The sequence below is a fragment of the Tauraco erythrolophus genome, chromosome 2 (assembly GCF_009769465.1).
Source record: "Tauraco erythrolophus isolate bTauEry1 chromosome 2, bTauEry1.pri, whole genome shotgun sequence".
NCBI lineage: Eukaryota > Metazoa > Chordata > Aves > Musophagiformes > Musophagidae > Tauraco > Tauraco erythrolophus.
In genome coordinates this window covers 10,198,233-10,218,793 of record NC_141466.1, presented here as the reverse complement: position 1 = coordinate 10,218,793, position 20,561 = coordinate 10,198,233, and the positions used below count along the sequence as shown (strand labels likewise).

Below are 20,561 nucleotides of genomic sequence, written 5' to 3'. Positions count from 1 at the left end.
GATCATAAACACACCCTCGCCAAGATTATAATAAGGTATATATACCCTAGGATGACACAGGAACAATGAAAATTAGTCTGAGTTAACTCTGAAGTCAATTATTTCACTTTGAAAAACTTGTGTAGCCTCTTTTTCCTAGAATTAGTCTACTTTAATCCAATTTACCCTAATCCATTCCTAAGGTGCATTATACTAAACTGAATTTTAATATGTCATTTTAATACTGAATGAAAGCAAACCACACAGAAGTTTAACACGATTTAACTAAACTGTTTTAAACTAATTTTTAATTTGAATGTGACCTTATTGTCACATACAGACAATTCACCTTCACCCATGCTTTGAAAAAATGGCCATCTCAAGCAGAGAAGTTGGGCCTGACAACATGGAACAAAGTTATCTACAGACACTGCTGCACCAGGCAGAAAACTTCACATAAGGTGTCCTCCCTGTTGGAAAGGCAGCTTCTCCCTTGGCCATCTCCTTAAAAAGCCAAGAGTTAAACAGGCATGAGGGCCTTCACCTTGTCAAGTGTTGCTGAATACAACTGTAAGATATTTTTTGTGGAATAATGGAAATCATATGGAAAAAAAAAACTTGCAGACATCCTCTTCCTAGTAGAGTTATGCTTACTAAAGAACAGAAGCAAGCAGTTCAACTGCAAAGCCCATGCTTGACTGGCAGTGTAACTTAATGCAGGCTCATTCACAAACTTAAGAACCATAAATCTTGCTCAATTCACAGCTTTAGAGAAAGAAGAAAAGAAAAAAAAAAAGAGGAAAAAAAGGAAAGAAGTGCAGGTATTTCTGCAAAGTGATTCCTCATCTGCAATGAAAACTTTTGGAAGCTCCTTGACATTAGGCTAGCTGAGAATGCATCACTTAAAAAAAAAAAAAAAATCCAGTTCAACTGTTTGTTCAGAGAAGGAGTAAAGGTTTTGAAGGTTATGAAAAAGTCTCTCTGGAGCACAGATCAACCAGCCGTTCTGCCAGGCTAGAGCGTTTTCAACCTGCATCGACCTGTTCACACACCCCATGAAATTGCAGACTGTAGTTCTATTAGAATCAAAGCAGCGTTGCTTGTAAGGCACCTCTGGAGGCCATCTAGGCCAAACACCCCCTTCAAAACAGAACTATCACCAACACTATAACGTCAGCCATGGTTCTGTCTAGCTGAGACTTGGAAGTCTCCATAGACAGGGCTTCCCTGTGGCAGTCTGTTCTGCTACACCACCCTCTTCCGTATGAGCCATGCTTCACAGCACCCAATCTGACCCTCCCATGACGCAATTTGTGGCCACTATCCCTTGATGTATTGTTTGCGGCTATCAAAGACATTGGCTCTGTCATCTTCATAACTGCCCTTCGAGGTCTTGCAAGTGCCTGTTAAGATGTACCCCCTTACTCTTCATCTTGAGATCAAACAAGTCCAACTCCCTTCAGGTCCCCCTTGTAGGTCACACCATCCAGGCCCTAACCATCTCAGCTTCTCAACACGCTCCAATTTCCTCACATCCTTCTGAGGAAGAGGGCAAGAGACCCAACACTCAACGAAATACTCCGAACATATCTCACTAGCGCTGAATAGAGGGGGACAACAGTTTCCCCCCCCATCTGCTGCCTACACTGCTCCCAGTACAGCCCAGTATGCCATTCACTTTGTCCATAAAATAAACAAAGCCAAAACATCACCGAACAAAAACTGGCTCATACTCAGGCACATATCAATCCCAGGTCCCTCTGTGACAGGGCTGCCACCCAGCCACTATCCAGCCTGCACCCTGGTACGGGTGTTCCAACTGCTGAGACTGGCCCATGCACTGGCGTTCTGGGTCCAGAGGCCCTTCGTGACTCCATTCGAAATTAAATGATCAACCCCGAACCATTCTAGCTTGCAGTAACATACCACGTGTCATGACTACCATAGCAGAACAAAGAGATGTCGCAACTCACTTTGTAAATCATGTCATTTCAACAACGGACAGTCCCTATGAGAAACAGGAGCACAGGTCACCCTCCATTAAAAAACTGGCATTGAAAACGAAAAGACAGCAGTAAGTGACGGAGTAGGTATTGTAACTACAACATGAATTTCAATTACTCTCTTCTTCTGGGTGCCTAGTAAAACGCACACCTTTGATAGTTGACACTCACATGACTTCCAGCAAAAGCAAAGCTGAAAGCACCTGAAAGTTTTGCAGTTAAAAATTGGGGTGGGGGCAGGGGAGGACCTGAAAATTCTTCCCCCATCATCAGATCTCCCCAGTGTATGACCAAATATATCTCATCTGAAACTGTACTTTGAGATCACTCGTTTGATATATTTATATTTCCCTGACGTCTTCAGTGAAAACATGCACTAGGAGAACTTGAAGGAAAAGGAGCAACTAATCTGTAGAGTTCGGAATTTGAAAAAGTGTCTTTCAACTGATCTGTTTCTAACCTGATTCATCCATAATATGAACCATAATACTAATATTTTGAGTAAGAGTTGGCTCAAAGTCAATTTCTGCAGGGATTTAAGGAAAAATGTCAAAGGAACACATTCATCTATAAATTAGAATAAAGTTTAAGGAAAACTAAGCATAGGCATACACCTACCTTTTTTTCTAAAAAAAGGTTTGTTTTAACATCGAAGTGTTAAATACAAAAATATATTACAGTTTTGTAACAGATAAACATAGACTATGGAAAGTTTGCAGTTCCCTCCTCCCCAAGGGAGATCTAACTTCTGAAATTGTTTTCAGGAGCTGTTGAAATGACAGAGGTAGAAAGAACTGTTTGATATGTCCATTAGGACATCGATCCTCCAGTGCTTAGGCAAAAACCTGATCTGCTTATTACTTACTGTGTAAAGAAGAGGATTAAATACGAGAAGAGTGAACTTGCCACAATTTGCTTTGCAACATTAATAAAACATTCAATAGTAGTTTTGTTGCTAAGTCTGCTAAAGTAAAATGTTCAAATGGCCTCGGAAGAATCTATTCGACAACAGAGCATTAGTTTCAAAGAAAGTCAAGGCTATTTACTATGCAAGTGCTATAAGATCATCCCCTTGGTATGGGGAACGCATGTTTATCTTCTTTCCAAATCAGATTTTCCTTATTCTGTGTGATATTAATCTCCACGGGGGTGGACACCTCTGTGAAGGTGCAATGGTTCATCTCCCGGTTCTGGTCAATCCTTGTTTTAATCTCATTTCCAGATCAGAGTCTTCACACACAGTGAGATATTAATCTCTATAGAGGTAGACATCTCAGCCGGCCTTAGCGCGCAGCTCCCCCTCTTCTGGTCAGTTCTTATTTTAATTCCAGTTTCCTGTGATTTATATTCCTCTTTCAAGTTCAATATATTCTACTTCGCTCTTATCAAGAAGTCTCCTCTCTCCCTCCTTTGCCTCTTTTCAGAGATTTTCACAGGAAAACTACTAGTTTGGTCTCTTTCACCAACTATTTCACCTCAAAATCATTTTAGGTGTTACTGGTGTCATTGCCAGGTCAAGGTGTTATTGGTGTTATTGTTATCAACACTGCTTACATATCAATAACGCCTTATTTATTAAGGACTAGTTTTCTTGGTGGGCCTTAATTTTGTGCAGCCTTGCTTCATACAGAATTTCACTTGCCTGTTTCAGGATGGGATAACTCCACAGCTAGGTCATGAACTAGGACAGACCACAAGAAATTAAAGTATAAAGCCTTATCATAGACTTTCTGATTGACAGTCAAGTCTCTGGACATGCAGTCCTCCTGCAAAATGAGGGGTGTAGTACAAACAGACCTCACAAAACATCACGAGGCTAAAGTATTTCAGAGGTTTCAAGTATTAGCCTTATAAGAGGCAAAAGAATCTCAGCAGAGGAAAACAGAACCAGAGATCTTTAGCCTGCATGATATCTGGCCTCAAACATTCTGAGACTATATCTTTGCTCTTCCCAATGAATATAGAGCATTGTACGAATATGATATTTAATTTCACTATCTAAAGAAGCTTAAATTTTTCCTGCAAGGTCTGCTTCTCAGCCTTGAAAATATAATCACTTTCTCATCACCAAATTAAGATAAAATCATCATCTTCGTCTCCCATTTGCTCACCACTTGAAAAACCTACTAGCCATATGGTTAAATCCAAAACAGAGATGTGTGTTTGTAAAAAGGGCAAGAGACGTTCATTCAAAAATATCACTACTCTTTCAGAGCATGTTTCTCCTCAATTTTTTTGTCCCAGTGATTTTTATATACTCTCTCACAGGGACCCTTTCTAATGTCCCACTTAATTTTTTTTAAGGTAAACTGTGCCTGTGTTAGGAATTTGGTTCAAAACAGCAGGAAATAGTGAATGCCCGATTGCCTTCATTTACCAAGCATTAGTTTGTTTCACAGCACAGTTCTCGCACACATGAACTACACCACCATATTCAGAGAACAGGAAACCAGAAGCTCCAAGTCTGACACACTCCAACATCTGAAGCTTGGTTCGGAGCCAGTAGACTATGTACCGTGAGATCCCCAGGAACGCAACACAGCAGAGACATTTGGCCCACAGGAAAAGGCCATCTCATGTGAGGTAACCCTGCCTGGCTACACCACACGCAATGGGTCCAAGAGTCTCACTTTTCATAACGCTTCCGTTCAGCGACCAGCATCGACTGCACCAAACTGCTTGCCAACGTAGATACAGCCACAGCAAAACAGAATGATGAGTTGTCACAGATAAAACTGCCAAGATCCTTCTAATTTCTCACCATAGCAGCTCATGAAAGTTCAAGAGCAAAAAAGCAGTGCAGCTAAGTGTGCAGACAACCCTATCCAAACATAACCTTATTTGGCCTTTGGAAAAATGTTTCTCTTCACAGCCATTCATGTTAAAAGCTTAAATTAAAGAAGGACGCCTTCCTACTTATCTAAGTGAGTGGATTTTCCAAATCTTCCATTCAAAACCTTTTGGAAAGCAAACTGAATTACACTTCAGAATATTTATCCAAGCTTTGCCTTCATAATTTTACTGTATATTTGCATTTTCATACACGGTCCCCATGGCTGGCTGGCTGCTGGGCTACTACCTTGTGCAATCCATTAGCCAGTGTTCAAACACCAACTACAATCCCCCATTAAGAATATCGACTTTTCTCATGCACTTCATCTCTAGCTATTATAATATTTCATCATCTTTGGGATCCAAGAGGAACGGGTCAAGGATCTGCTCCTTCAGCTGGATGCCCACAAGTCTATGGGGCCTGATGGTATCCACCCTAGAGTCCTGAGAGAGCTGGCGGATGTCATTGCCAAACCCCTGTCCATTATCTTTGGGCAGTCCTGGCTCACTGGGGAAGTTCCGCTGGACTGGAGGCTGGTGGATGTTACCCCCATTTACAAAAAAGGGCGGAAGGAGGATCCGGGGAACTACAGGCCTGTCAGCTTGACCTCGGTGACGGGCAAAGTCATGGAACAGGTTATCTTGAGTGCTATTAATGAGCACATAACAGGTTAACTGGGTGATCAGGCCCAGTCAACATGGGTTTATGAAAGGCAGGTCTTGCCAATCAAACCTGATCACCTTCTATGACAGGGTGACCCGCCTGGTTGACGAGGGAAGGGCTGTGGATGTAGTTTTCCTTGACCTCAGTAAAGCCTTTGATACAGTTTCTCATAGTGTTCTGGTTGAGAAACTGATAACTACTGGCCTGGATAGGCACACCCTCCTTTGGGTTAAAAACTGGCTGGATGGCCGGGCCCAAAGAGTGGTGGTAAATGGGGCTAAATCCGGCTGGAGGCCGGTCACCAGTGGGGTTCCCCAGGGCTCAGTGCTGGGTCCAGTTCTGTTTAACATCTTTATCAATGACCTGGATGAGGGGATTGAATGTACCCTCAGTAAATTTGCGGACGACACCAAGCTGGGAGGCTGTGTCGATCTGCTCGAGGGTAGGGAGGCCCTTCAGAGGGATTTGAACAGACTGGATTGTTGGGCTGAGGCCAATGGCATGAGCTTTAATAAGGCCAAGTGCAGAGTCCTTCACTTGGGGTATAAAAACCCCAAGCACCACTATAGGCTCGGGGAAGAGTGGCTAGAGAGCTGCCTGGCGGAGAAGGACCTGGGGGTCTTGGTTGACTACCGGCTTGATATGAGCCAGCAGTGTGCCCAGGTGGCCAAAAAGGCCAATGGGATACTGGCGTGTATCAAGAATAGTGTGACCAGCAGGAGCAGGGAAGTGATCCTGCCCCTGTACTCGGCACTGGTCAGGCCGCACCTGGAATATTGTGTCCAGTTTTGGGCCCCTCGCTTTAAGAGAGATATTGAGCTCCTGGAGCGAGTCCAAAGAAGGGCGTCTAAACTGGTCAAGGGGCTGGAAAATAAAACTTATGAGGAGCGGCTGAGGGAGTTGGGGCTGTTTAGCCTGGAGAAGAGGAGGCTGAGGGGAGACCTGATTACAGCCTACAAATACTTGAGAAAAGATGGTGGGAAGGTAGGGGAAGGGCACTTTACATTAGTGTTGGGTGATAGAACAAGAGGAAATGGGTATAAGCTTAGTCAGGGGAGATTCAGGTTGGATGTTAGGAAGTATTTCTTCTCTGAAAGGGTTGTCAGCCACTGGAATAGGCTACCCAGGGAGGTGGTTGAGTCCCCATCCCTGGATGTGTTTAAGAAAAGGGTGGATGATCTACTTGGGGATATGGTTTAATGGGGATTAGGGATGGTTGGACTCGATGATCTCTAAGGTCTTTTCCAACCTAGAAATCTATGAATCTATGAATCATGCCAGATCTGTAAACCACGTCTGAGAACAAACTACTCTATGTCTCCGGTAAACTGATCAATCATACATGAAAGAAACCAAAAATACTCCAGGGAAGCTAGAAGTATTTATATATTTTACCATGTATAAACATATTCCTCAAACAGCCACTGGGTCCACTTAATGAGCTATACATCAATTACCAAACATTTACATAGAAGATAACAATCATTGGTAGTTTATCTTATATACCGCTGAAGGCAAATCCTATTAATTATAACTTACTTACAAATTTTCAATACATGCAATCCAATGTTCTTAATGTTTTTACACTTTTTCCCCTTCCTCCAAGATGAGAGAAATTCTGAGGTCTGATACTCCTCTTTTTTTTTTTTTAAATTGGGCTCTGAACCTCAAAAGTGGAAGGAAATAACAATTTATTTGGGCCTAAACATAGCCCCAGATAAACTGTTATTTAAGAAGGCCCCATTTTGCTTAAATACTGAGGCCACTTACTGTCTTCTCTTTCTTAACTCTTACACAAAGAAATGTAAATTTAATCAGATGCTTGATTACTATAGTTGGGGTGCAGTAAACAAGCAGGTGAGAGAGAATGTAAAAGAAGGGGAGGAAGGATACTGTCACAAACAAGACACAGTCATCTCAGATTCAGAATTTCTTAGAAAAGGATTAGGAAGTAAACAGAAATAAATAAACAGAAAGCAGTTTTACATGGATTCCTCCTTAACAGGGGCCTTTAATATAGTAAACTGGAAGATAAAGATACTGTGATCTGGGAGTTCAAAAAACCCCACACCAATAGAACAAAGGCTGAGCAGAAGCAAGGGAGAAACTGGAGAATTACCAGGAAAGTCACCAAAACCCCCTGACTTGCAGCTGGGAGCCTGGAAAGCGAAGTCTTAAGCAAGAAGGTATTCATTCCACAGGCAAGTACGCTAGTTTGTTTTTCTGTCCTGTTTAATCTGGCAACACAGGCAACATACAGCATGAGTAGAGTGGTTTGGAATTTTACTTACTACCGCCCGCACACCTACAATTGTCAGTGCAACAAGGTGATGATAAAACATGAGTTATTCTCAAAGCACCAAAAGCTGAAGAGCAACAACACGCATGGGCTTAACTTCTTCTGATTTTTCAGTCCGTATTTTGCATTTTACAGAGAATAAAGCCATCCTCCTCATGGATGGCACACTACTGAAGAAACTCATCAACTTCAAGACTTTTGTAACAGATTTGCAGACCCTTCTGCCATTTTTAAATATCACACTTTCTTCTTCAAACTTCTTGTTTCATTCGTGTAGCTGCAAGGCTGCCACCATCTCAGGACTCATTCTCAACCACAAGGCAATAACTAATGTTATGTGGAAGAACATGGAAGAGGATTGGGGATCCTTACAGTTTAAGATTTGGGGTTTTATTACAAAACCATCATCCCAGGACCTAATTTTTTCCTGCAACAAACTCCATGGTAGTTGTTTTTCCTTACTAAATAATCTGTTAGGTAATCAACATCAGCACTGCAATACCTCTCAAAAGTGAATCAAGTAGTTATTTTATTTAGGAGATAAATACATATTTACCAACTTCATTCACTTGTTCCTCTGTCCTCCAGGGACTGCTTAATATTTCAACTTATTAAATTTGAGCATTTTCTCTGGCATTTGCTTCAGTTCCTGGTTGCGTAACGTTTTTTTTTATGTTTAGGCTCACAACACAAATGCTTCACACCCAAGTGCAAGAAGATTTTTTGTTTATTTTTTAATCATGCATTCACTTCCATTAAATAGTTTTTTTTCTAATTCTCTCAACTTCAACATCATAGAATAGGACTGACCTAGAAATTACTTAAGGTTGCTTTCAGGTGACAAGTGAAGAATAGGTGTTTTAGCAGATGGATGGCCAAAATTCCTTCCCTGAAACACAAACTATCTAATACTTGTTTTCATTCCCATTTTCATGCTTAAGCAAACAGAGAGAGATGTTTATAGTTAGCATCTGGATACTATCACTATGCAAAGCCATCCGACAGATTATTTCAGTATTCCTAGGGTCTGCAAATGTCATTATTAATCACAAATGCTACTCTTTCAGGTTCACAGCCTCATTATGTAGCCCATAAAGCTCAGACCAAAGATTTCCAAATACATGGTTTCTGTCAAATTGAAAGTAATGTACAGTCTCCCCTCTTCTGAAGGCTCATAAAGAACATCTGTGCAGTCTCTCTAAACGAGAGCATAATCTTGCCCTTCCCAAACGCTCATCACTTAACGCAACTCCTTGTTCAACAGCGGACAGAAACACCAATAAATCACCAGAAGAATTGCACGTTTGGAGTATAAACTCAAAGAAATACGGATAAGCGAGCCAGAGGGAACAACCACCACCCCCAAAAAAAAAGCCGTTTAGTGTGTCTACTTCAACGTGTTTAAAACGACCTATAAACTGAGCCTGGAGTTAACTGCTGCTGTGCAGGCAGAGGATACACAAGCTGGCGAGGAACTGAAGATCTTGCTCATCCCTGGAAAGGACCGCAGACCTGGAAGCACTTCATACCTTAAACATGACTCAGAAGGAGCTGTTAACCTACCCCGTAGTGTTTAACCAAATCAGTACACAGGGATTTCAAAGGAAAGGAAAAGAAAGGAATGGGGGGCGGAAAAAAAAAAAAAAAGTACTAAGAATAACATACCACCTAAGAACGCAACACCTTCCCACTTACACAAGATGAATCAAAGCATTAAACTCACTTTATCAAAGAAAAAAACATAAGCTAAACAGCTTGGCTATTAACATCTAAACTCAGTAACTACTAATAGAATTGTTTTAAAATTATTAAAAGTTAACAATAAAAAAAAAAGTAATCTGGCTGATAACTTCTTGCTGCCAGGTTTCAGCCACCTCAGTCAGGAAAAAAAAAAATCTTTACATTCTGTGACATTATATTTAGCCTGTGTTTACCATGGAAATTACGCTCCCTTTCATCACCAGGTTTGGTTCCAACTGATTTAAAAATACAAATCATTACACACGGTAATGGTTTTGCTTTTGCCTGGAAACAGTCTGTCCTTACTTTGCACTTACCTATGTATGTACATTATAGCTTTATGTATATATGTAGCAAGGAGATGAAGGGTTTTCTTGGGGGTGTGGGTTGTTAACAGTTTGTCATACTACCTGAAATAAAAGGCAGCAAGGAAAAGGAAAGCCAACCCACAGAGATTTACAAATGCAAAAAAACTTCATATAAATAGACCTTCTGCACTAAACAAGGCCACGCACACAAAGTACTCACATGCTGAGGAGCTGGCACGCCTGTGGAATTACTTTGCAATTTCTAGTATTTTCACAAGTTGGGTCAGGATGGATTACTAGTAAAAACTAACTGCAAAAAGAATATTTGTTTGGCTTTTCCAAACTGAGTAAGGAAAAGACTGAAAGGACCGTTTTATTCCACTTGTGTTGTGAAAAAGAGGGAAGCCTCTAAATGGAAATCTTCTAGCCTGAAAAACTGAACATTGAATGAACCAAACACTGTCATGTGAACAAAGACAGGTACAGCTTAGTAGTTAACCAAAGGAGCACATAAAAATTTCCTGAAAAGTCTAATGATATTTATACTCATTAATCGTTTTTGAGTAAGGAATCTCAAATGCCTTGCCTTCCTTCAATTATGGCACAAAACCCCATAACATCGCCGTGAAACTTTTCCAGAAAAAAAAAAAAAAACAAGGAGAGCCAAGGAGATAAAAAAAGCGGGGTGTGTGGGGAGGACAAGAATAGTGGGAACACGACAATCCACTTCTTTTTTTCAGAGACGGGGGAAAGGATTATGGGATGGTTGGGTGGTTCTGAATTTGGTTTGGGTTTTTTTATTTACTTAATATTATTTTTAAACCAACATCATTATCTCCTCTGTAAAAGATATGACAAAAAGCACTGAAAAGTTAATACACCAGTGTTTCTTTAAAGGAATCAGAAGTTGAACAAAATATAAAACTGCCTTCGGTATTTCAGATTAGTAAACTTTAGCAAATTGTCCCTTTAAAGCATTTTAAGTACTGTGACGGCACTCGGCACTGAGAACTTCTCTGCTGTATGAAGTCATGAACTCGGCCAAATTTCTTCAGTGCTCCCACGGCTGGTAAGAGCTTTCACATTTACAAAGAACAGGCAAACAGAATAACACTAGGAGAACCAAGGCAACTGATACTCCCCATTTTTATCTCACTCCAGCCTAACACCACGCAGACATGATGCAGATAGAACGAAGTGATAAAATATCAAATCAAAGCATTTTTCTAATTAATAACTATGGGGCAAGTCTCTGTCAGGTCTTCTAATTTTAATTTTTCACTGTAGCAAAGGAAATAAAAGCAGTCTAAAATTTCAGAGATTCAATACGTTTTTTGTTTTATTACTTAAATCCTTAAATCATTTAAAAAGCAACAGGCATCCTAAATCACATGATAGTCACAAATAAACACAGTATGTATTCGGAAATAACAAAAAAAAACCCACACACAACTCAGTAGTTCAAGAAGTCGGCTATCCAGTCAAAATTTTCATTCTGAACTGTTTTGAGTTCATTTGAACTACAGTCACAATTGTCCTTCATAACATTTTTCTCTTCTGGTTAATATTCATCAGTCGCTTTTACTGTTACAGAACAAGTGTTTACACACAAAAGAAAGCATACAACTCCACCTCAGAATAAATTGAGTAACCAGTGTATAATAATTAAAATGAACATACTATAATTTAATTGCAGCAGAACTTGGGTTTAAAGTATACAGTGTCTCACAAGTCAGTAGAATTAAGTTCATGACATGTTAGTTGAGAAATGGCTTCTTTTTCTACTCAATACATATAATCACATGTTTTTAGCAAATGGTAGCAGCATCAAATTACTTTCTGGCAAATTGAAGGATTAAAAGGGCGTGTAGTGATAGGACAAGGGGCAATGGATTCAAACTGAAAGAGGGGAGATTTCAATTAGATATAAGGAAGAAATTTTTTACACTGAGGGTGGTGAGGCACTGGAACAGGTTGCCCAGAGAAGTTGTGGATGCCCCATCCCTGGAAGTGTTCAAGGCCACTTTGGATGAGGCTTTGGGCAACCTGGTGTAGTGGAGGATTTCTCTGCCCATGGCAGGGGGGTTGGAACTAGATGATTTTTGAGGTCCCTTCCAACCCTAACCATTCTATGATTCTATGATTCAGTCTTTCATACACTGGCTAACAAAAATAAACTCATGTTATCTGCAGTACAGACCAAAGAATTTAACCTTTCCACAGCACCAATCCTCAAGAAATTAACTCTCTAATATTTTACTGAGGTGTCTACTTGGTGCATTACTGTAAATATCAGCCAATTCCATATACATAAATCATCTTAAAAAGAACAAATGGCTGACAAGCCCATGCACAGCACCTTCCACCTTAAAACAAGCTTCTATATGTTAAAGTTAATTCATGCCTATGGAAAATACTGATTTTTTTTCCCCCCTCTGGACTATTAGACCAGAAAATCTTTTAGACCTCATCCATAATCAAAGGGGGTTTTTGTTTGTTTGCACACCTATCATTGAGTAATTTGAGGGGAAAACCACGCGACCCTAATAGCAAATCTAGCTATGTCAGCAAAAAATCCTAATGCAGTCCCAAGTTTTAAACCTACAGGAAAACAAGTTTACCATCATGGCTTATTCTGCTTGAGAAAGCAGATTCAAAGATACCAGTGCAAGGTATCAGTGTTACTCTATAGCGGGTCTGGCTGCTATATGCCATGTTTTTACCCCAGAACATGGTTACATATTACAGATGTTTCAATAAATAAGGACTCAAATTCCTGACCATCCACCCAGTGCTTTAAGGACACATTTCTCCACTGAGGCTCAATTCATCAGCCTCAATTCTGTAACCATTTTATCTATCAACGAAAGAAATTATCTTGATTAACAACTTCACAGAACTTTATGTCTGCATTCCTTCAAATAAAACATATTGCAGCACTGTGCCATTAGTTCATTGTTTTCATACTAGGTAATATATTAGTTCCTGTTGAATATTTTTAGACTGTTAAAACTAAAATAGTGCAAAGGCTGTCAAGACAAAGATTTGACCATGGCAGCAATCACAAAATAGATGTGATCAACAAATAAATGGTTCCTAACCAAAATACATGTAGAGATTTGTTAATAAAAAATATCAACTTTTATGGCAATTAAGTTTCAATAACAAAAAGCAAACATAAAAATTTATTTTGTTTTAAAGTCACTGATCAATCCTTGTTTTTACCTATGAACAGACAAATGCAGCTTATTTACAGAGAAATGTATCAGACACTAAATCAACTAAAAGGAACTACTTAAGTGTGTAAATATTCTTTTTAATGTATAACTGTAAGCTTATTTCCTCGATTTTAATGGTTATTGAGCAACTTAACATTCAGAAGGAAAAAAGAGATTTAGAATAGTTTCACATGCCACCAACATCAGCTTTGCAAGTTTGAGGGTATGTGTCCATGCACTTACAAAAACCCCTACAACAAACAGCTATTCTTTTGTCTTATTAAGTATTCTGGGGGCTGGGACAGCATGTGGCTTTTTCGTTTGTTTGTTTGTTTCTTTGTGTCAATGCAATGCTATGTTTAAACAAATACTAATAATTTCTTGTTTAGGAAAGATTTCAGTATGTTTTTATTAGCTTCTAATATTTCTAAAACTTCTATGACTTTCAACTATATAGCTTCCTGGTAAGAGCAGACTGTAATTGTCTAAACTACACGGTAAGCATGCACTATAGGGAACTTCAGACTGGGTGGTTTGCATACTTTTCAACTACCTAAAGTCACCTGTAGTCAAGGCTCACCAGGAAGCAGCACGAGGTAATGGACTTTCTGACTTACAAAATTAGGTGCAGCAGGACCCTACGCTCGGCCAGATGCTGCAAAATTCCCACCAATGCCATTTACCACTCCTCAGCTGGCTCACCCTGGCCTTCAGGAACCACCACCCTTTTTCCTCTTCTGCCCACATCCACACGTTTCATGGGCAATCCTATTTAAATACCCCACGGGATGGGGAAGGACAGATTACACAGGGGAAAAGGTGAAAACTGTAGCACTCGGCTTTAAACCAGTTCCTGCTGCACCCCAAACTGGGTGTCACCAACATCCTCTAATTCTAGCCTGGTATCTAGGCGTCACCTCCTCCAAGCTACCTACTGCTTGCCGTCACGCCTGCTCTCTAAGTGCCATTCATATGCCACTTCTTGCTTATACACTTATGTAATAAATGCCTTAGCCATCCTCTATAATGAAAGAACGTATTTAAGCCCAGCTGACTTAAAGACACACGTCAGGGAAAGAGATGCCAGCGCTGTGTCATCGGCTGTGCGCCGTCGGCCGGAGCGCAGCCTCAACCGCCTTCACCCGCTCCGACCCCTTCTGCTCCAGAGGAGCGCCAGGCCCCTCTTGCCAGCCCTCTCCGTGCCCTCTTGCCAGCCCTCTCCATGCCCTCCTGCGGCCCCTTTGCACTCCCGCAGGGGAAGGAAGCTCTGCGCAGCGAGAGATCGTGGTGGCCAGATCTAGCACCACCAGCAAACACCTATCGAAGGGATGGAAATGCCCCCCGCTGCGGCAGCCGTAACTTAAATTGGCTTAATGGCAGCAGCAGATTGCAACCGAAGCTCCAAATCTGAGAGCACGCTTCTGGGAGCAGCACTGCAAAGGCATCTTTCCATGACAATAACAAACTATGGCAGACAGGATCCCATCAGCACATGAAAACACCAGGCGTGTCGTGGACTGACTCAGTTATCCAGACTAAAGTAATAGTTTTGGAAGCTTCCTATTACACATTCCACAGGATCTGTGTTACAACAGCCAGAGTAGGGATTTCACCAAAATAGATGCTAACATAAAGCAAAGCTGACACTTAGTGACTTATCCAACTCCTGAGAGTTAAGATGACCTAAAGGTCTTCCAGTTAAAGAGGTCATACAAAGACATCACAGACTCCAGAGCAAAAAGCAACTATACAGCAGTGTTGCAGACCTCTGCACGTTAATCCAGATACTGCCAACCTTTATATGTAAGAGGATAAACTCTTTTTAACTCATTTGTGTCAAGAGCATTTCAGAAAGAGGAGACGAACTGCAGCAGTAAGCATTAAATAGGTTAACTCTCCCAGACATCCAACACGAGGTCACAAGTCCTTCAAGAGCCTTGCTTAATAGCTCTCCCCCACAAAAAGGGATGGTTAAAGACTCTCCCCTTTCCAAAAGTGTCACTGCCCACTGAGAGCCACCCCACAGACTGTCATTTAACTGCAAGATCTCAGCTTTTCAGTAATGAAATATAGTTCTATGAAAGTGTCAGCTCGCAACCAGAGGCAGGTCAAATGGTCAAAAACACAGAGCAAATAGCAGGAATGATCACACTATGGATAGGGAACAGAACAGAAATCATTATTAAACACTATATAAATCCACCAGATATCTGTCGCTTGGATACTCCGAGCAATGTAGTAGAACTGGAAAAGAGAAGACTGATAAAGGATGAAAAAAGATATGGCATGGAATCTCTATAGCAAGTGGCTACAACTGGACTTTTCTGACTAGAAAAGGAATAGTTGAGAGAGGGTAGAAAAATGCTGAATGGCACAAGGAAGGTACATTGGGAGCAACTATTAACCATCTCTTAATATAGGAGATATTAAATACAACTAGCAATTTTAAAAAACAAAGGACCATAGCTTTTTCCACACAATACATAACTATTCCTCGTCACAAAGTGAGGCAAACACTAAAAGCAATACAGGCTGGAGATGGTATTAGGCACAATCCTGGTTACAAGAATCCACTTATGACACTAAATACCAACACATTGTCTCTGCAGATGGGCAGTACTCAGAAGATGTCACCTTGCCAAAAATCCCTCTCCTGAGTGCCCACCACCAGAGACTGGATACTGGGCTAGGTGCACCTCTGCCCTCATACCGCGCAGATTTCTTACCCCCTCTCCTTTCCTTTTTTTTTGTTTTTATTTTTAATTATCTTAAGCAGATCTTAAGTAAGGGCACGATATCTACCTGGCCTAAGACACACTGTTTACATCACTAGCAAACTGATCAAGCAGTACCATGATTTCTCAGACAAAAAGGACTAAGCAAGACTTCTGGAGTCACCGTGTTCCAGGTGCTTTCAGTCTCATTTGAACCAGTTAAGTTCCACTTTGAAAATTCATACACATTTTATAATTGTAACATTGCACCTGAAAATATAGATGGACAAGTGATCTCTGAACCAACAGTGCCATGGAGGGGAGCTGAGTGCATAAAGGAAAGTAAAACATTTGGGAAGGAGGGGGTGAAAGCAAGAAAATAACTTCACTTTTAATTCCACTCATCTTCCACATAATTTGTCAATACATTTTAAAGCTCGGTGGCGAAAAAAAGCTACTGAGAAGTCTTATACATACACGTCTACCTGCACAAGTGTCTCTTGTATATCACATGCAAATCGTAGCACATTCAAGGAAAAAATATGATGGAAGCAACTTTTACTGTTCTAACAGCAAAGGGCTAATTTGAGTTTAATTGCTTAGAAGTATTTTAAAACATTTTCAAAAAGCCCTTAATTTCTTCTACTACATGATTACAAATTTTTAAAAAGTAGATATGCTTATTATGATTTCACATACTTCTCTGCAAGTATATTTAATTACAAAAGCCTTATAAAACAAATAATATATTCTACTTTATAGTATCAAATTTCTGAGTTAAGATTCTTTCCCAAAGACAGATTATAACTATTTTATTGGGGGCGGGGGTGGGGGGGGGGGTGGAGTTGTGACACCGTAACTACTCTGCACAAGCAAGTCTGAGGAATAACTACTCTAATAAAGAACTTGAACTTGCAAAACATACAGTCCACCTTTTTATGCTTTAACTATCCCTATGGTCTGAAATACCATGCTTAAATAACTTCAGGTAAGCTGATGCGTTTCTAGAATTTTTTTTCCTCGCACCTTTCATTTAGTATTTAAAAAAAAAACTCACACACTTGCATAGACACCATCAGAGGCAGCACAATGCATATTTCCATCAGCTAGCTGACAAGCTGGCAGAGTTCTTCCAAAAAAATATTTTTGAAATTTTTTTTCTTTTTTTCAAAATGTAAAAACATGCAGATTGCTAAAAATAATATTAAAAAAATATAAGTTTCAAGTGATTGAGTCGTGAAAACAAGCTGAACTTGTTCTCTATCGAACTGTAGGAGTTGCAGATGAAAGGAGGTGCTATATAAGGCATAGCTAGACTTCAACAGAGAACGGGCTGCCAAAACATTTTGGCCTAGATTCTGACAGGCACGCACCCAAGTTGAAGGGTCATGAAAAGCAGCGGTGTAAAGAAACAATCTACAGAGACCAGAAAACATTACACTCTGGATTATGGCTGGGTTGGGGGGAGCAGGGAGAAGCCACTTGGGTTTTTTCCCCTTTTGAGACCTGTGAGGAAAGACAAAATCTAGTGTTTCCACCGTGTGCAAAGGAGGTGGAGATGATATACATGCACAATTTTTAACACAGCAACAAATTACAAGATGTATCTTGTTCTGTTTCCTAACTTGCCGCTGCTGCTCCTCCTCTTGCCTTCTCATTTGCTTTCATGGAATACTTTATGAGGAAGAACAGATAACAACCATCGCACAGACGCTCCCAAAGAAGGTGAACTTTCAAGAAATTCATACCCTTTAATTTGATTAGACTCTCAAGAAACATACCAAAAATTTTTATGATGAATTCTGGACCTGGCCGAGGTTCACGCTCAAGATAGTACAAAGCATCATAAAAAGGAAATAAAAACCAAATTACAATGAGAGAGAGATTTGTGAAAGATCCAGGCTGAATTAATAGCTCCATTAATGATAAAGAAAAATTAACAGTTTCAAATTCTTACAATGCAAACAGTAAGAATACTAATATAAAGGAAGCTGAAAATTAGTTAGATTGAGTTTAACATGGAAAAGTACAGGCCATTCATTATATTAACGTGAGGAGGAGGGAAGGCAGTCAAAGGAAGATGCTTGAAAAAAACAGTACTCCTGTTAAACAGAGGAGATGACTATGAAGAAAATAGATGCTCCTGTGTGCATCAAACACAGAAACATCTCATTGTAGGCTACAGAGAGGCCCTCGCTGGAACAGACATATGAATCCCAACCTTTGTGTTAGATCCCCTAACACCAGGATAAAGATGTCTCATCAACACACGCACAAAAACAGAGGCACAATTCAGGGCCTGGTTTAGCATAGGGAAAAGAAAACAAAGTTTATGGTAGTTATCAAATTTAGAGCCTTCAAACTAAGATTAACCATAAGCAAGCATTCAGGAGGGCATAGCTCTACATGTGGGTATCGAGAGTCCCAGCATCATACCTTAAACTGATACACTGAAAGCACCAGCTACTAACACATCTATTTCTCCAAACCTTCAAGAAAGTCTGAGCAAGTCTCCCACTAAGAAACCTCTGACCGCTGCAACATATCAGTATTTTTGATGCTTGGCAATAGAAACTAAAGTCTCTAGCTGCTGACATGCTATACAAAAAAAAAAATTATCTCATGTTTCCTAGATACAATTGTTCAACTCCTTGACAAGCTTCACCTACTCTGGTCAGAAGGATATTGAACATTCTTCTCCGCTTATCTAACACATATCCCACGATACCAACCTGGCTTCTTGTACTTGCAATTCCAGAAAAAGCTGCATGCCACAGTTTCAGCATAAAATACCACAGACCGTATGAGTTATCAGGACTTCCTACTCTTCTTACACCAGTGAACAAACTCATAAAAAAATCTTTACATAAGAGTTACCTTTGGCATTAACATTAGCCTGACGAGTTACACTAAAGCAAAAATCACTGGTCTGGTTTCAGTATGGTTTTGAATGAAAAGGTGTTACGCTTGGGCATATTTTATTTCAGCTATTCCTAAAACAAACCAGCTGCATATATGGTGCACTTCCTTCCCCCCCTGGTAAAAGGCTAGTAGGTGCTTACATAATCATAACAATTCTGATACAGAGACATTAAATTTTACACACCAAAGTCAGCCACATAGGAGGGATGTAATCTGTTCAGATCAGCACAATGCCTCTTACTGCTTTAGCACGTTTCTTAATCGACGACACACCTCAAATGTCTCAAAAATTAATTCACAGGAGGACCAGGGGGAAGAGAAAAAAGCCTCCTAACCACACATCTGTCCTTAGGAAAACCACGCTCCCAAGTCTCATGAGCGCAGATACTTTTATTAATGGCAGTTTTCAAATGAGCATTATATGATAAAGGCTTCAAACTCTCGTCCAACAGACACACTCGGTGTAACAGCAAACACTATTTTAAAAACAAACAAACAAAAAAAAACCCCAGAAGTCTACTTCAGCCGGTCCTTCCCGTAACACTTCACGCCGCCAAAAATAAGAACGTGTTCACGCCACAGCTTCACCCTAAGCCAACGAAAGACGCTCCATAAACTACAGCCGAGGGGGGGTTCAGGCTCCGGCACACGAGCCCCCACCGCCCGCTGCGCCCCACACGGCCCCGGCACAGCGCAGGGGGTGGGCAGGGGGTGGGTGCTGCCCCTCTCCCCTCCGCTCCCCTCCCGGAGCGACCGCCCGCCCCAGCCCCGCCGCCAGCTCTGCCCCACGGCTCCCCGGGGGCCAACAACTCACCGCCGCGCCGGCCGCAGCTCCCACCGCCCGGCCCCGCGGGCTTTTATTCTGCAAAACCCCGTGGCGTGGGGCGGAGGGAGAGGAAGGGGCGAGAAATTCGCGGCTTTCAAACAAAACAGACGCCGGCCCCATATGCCGCCTCCCCTCCCCTTTCTCGCCCACCACTCTTTCTTTTTTTGTTGTTGTTTTTGGAGGAGGAGGCGATTCCGGTAGCCGGTGGCCGCCCGGGCCGTGCCTCCCCGCCTCAGGGCGAGAGGAGCTCGGCGCCGCGCCCCGCTCGGGCCGGGAAGCGGCCGGGGCGCCCCGAGGGCTGCGCCCCCCGCGCCGGGCAGGGAAACACCGGGAAAAGTTTGAGCGGGGGAAGGGGCGACTGCAGCTCCGGCCCCGCCGCCGGCACCGACGCCACCTGGGGAGGAGCAGGAGGAGGACGGGAGGAAGGGGAGTTTGTGAGGCGCCCCAAGCCCGCGACCTGCGAGCCCCGCGGCGGCAGCTCTCCCCGCCGCACCGCGCCGCACGGAGCGGCGGCGGAGGGGGTGCGAGAGGGGCGCAGCCTTTGCAGCCCCACCGCCGCTCCTCGGGGGCGGGAACCGGGTCCCGCCGCGGTGCCACCCGCGATCCCCAGCGACCCTCTCCCTCCTTCCCTCCCCCTCCCAGCCGGGCACCCCGGGCACGGCACGGGGCGGCCCCGCCGCGCCGCCCGCCCTCACCTGGGCGCCGGGAGACGACTCACCTGCGGAAAGCTGGGCCCGGGCTGCCCCGAGCAAGGCGGGCGAGCAGCCGGCCAGCAGGACGAGCGCCGCCAGCAGCGGCAGCGAGGCGGCGGCGCCGGCCCCCGTGCCCATGCCGACTTGCGGAGAAGTTTCCCAAAGAGGCCGGGGCTGCCCCGGCCCGCGGCGGCGGGCGGAGCTCGCCTCGCCAGGAGACCCCTCCGCGCCCAGGGGCGCCCGCTGGCCCCGGGGCCGCCCGCTGGGGCAGCCGTCTGCGGCGCGACGAGCGCAGCGGCGGCGGCACCGGCTCCTCTCGTACTCCGGAGTTACTTTGCTGCTGGGCGAGCGGGGAGGGAGGGAG

General features: G+C 42.5%; 1 protein-coding gene across 1 annotated transcript in view; it reads right to left on the bottom strand.

The window, feature by feature from the left end:
- The window catches only part of PTPRK (protein tyrosine phosphatase receptor type K), a 439,897-nt gene extending 419,562 nt beyond the window's left edge, over positions 1 to 20,335 (bottom strand). The window contains exon 1 of the mRNA XM_086631964.1: positions 20,224 to 20,335. Coding sequence (XP_086488090.1) covers positions 20,224 to 20,335 — 112 coding nt within the window. The remainder of the gene's footprint in view (positions 1 to 20,223) is intronic.
- Positions 20,336 to 20,561: the final 226 nt, after the last annotated feature.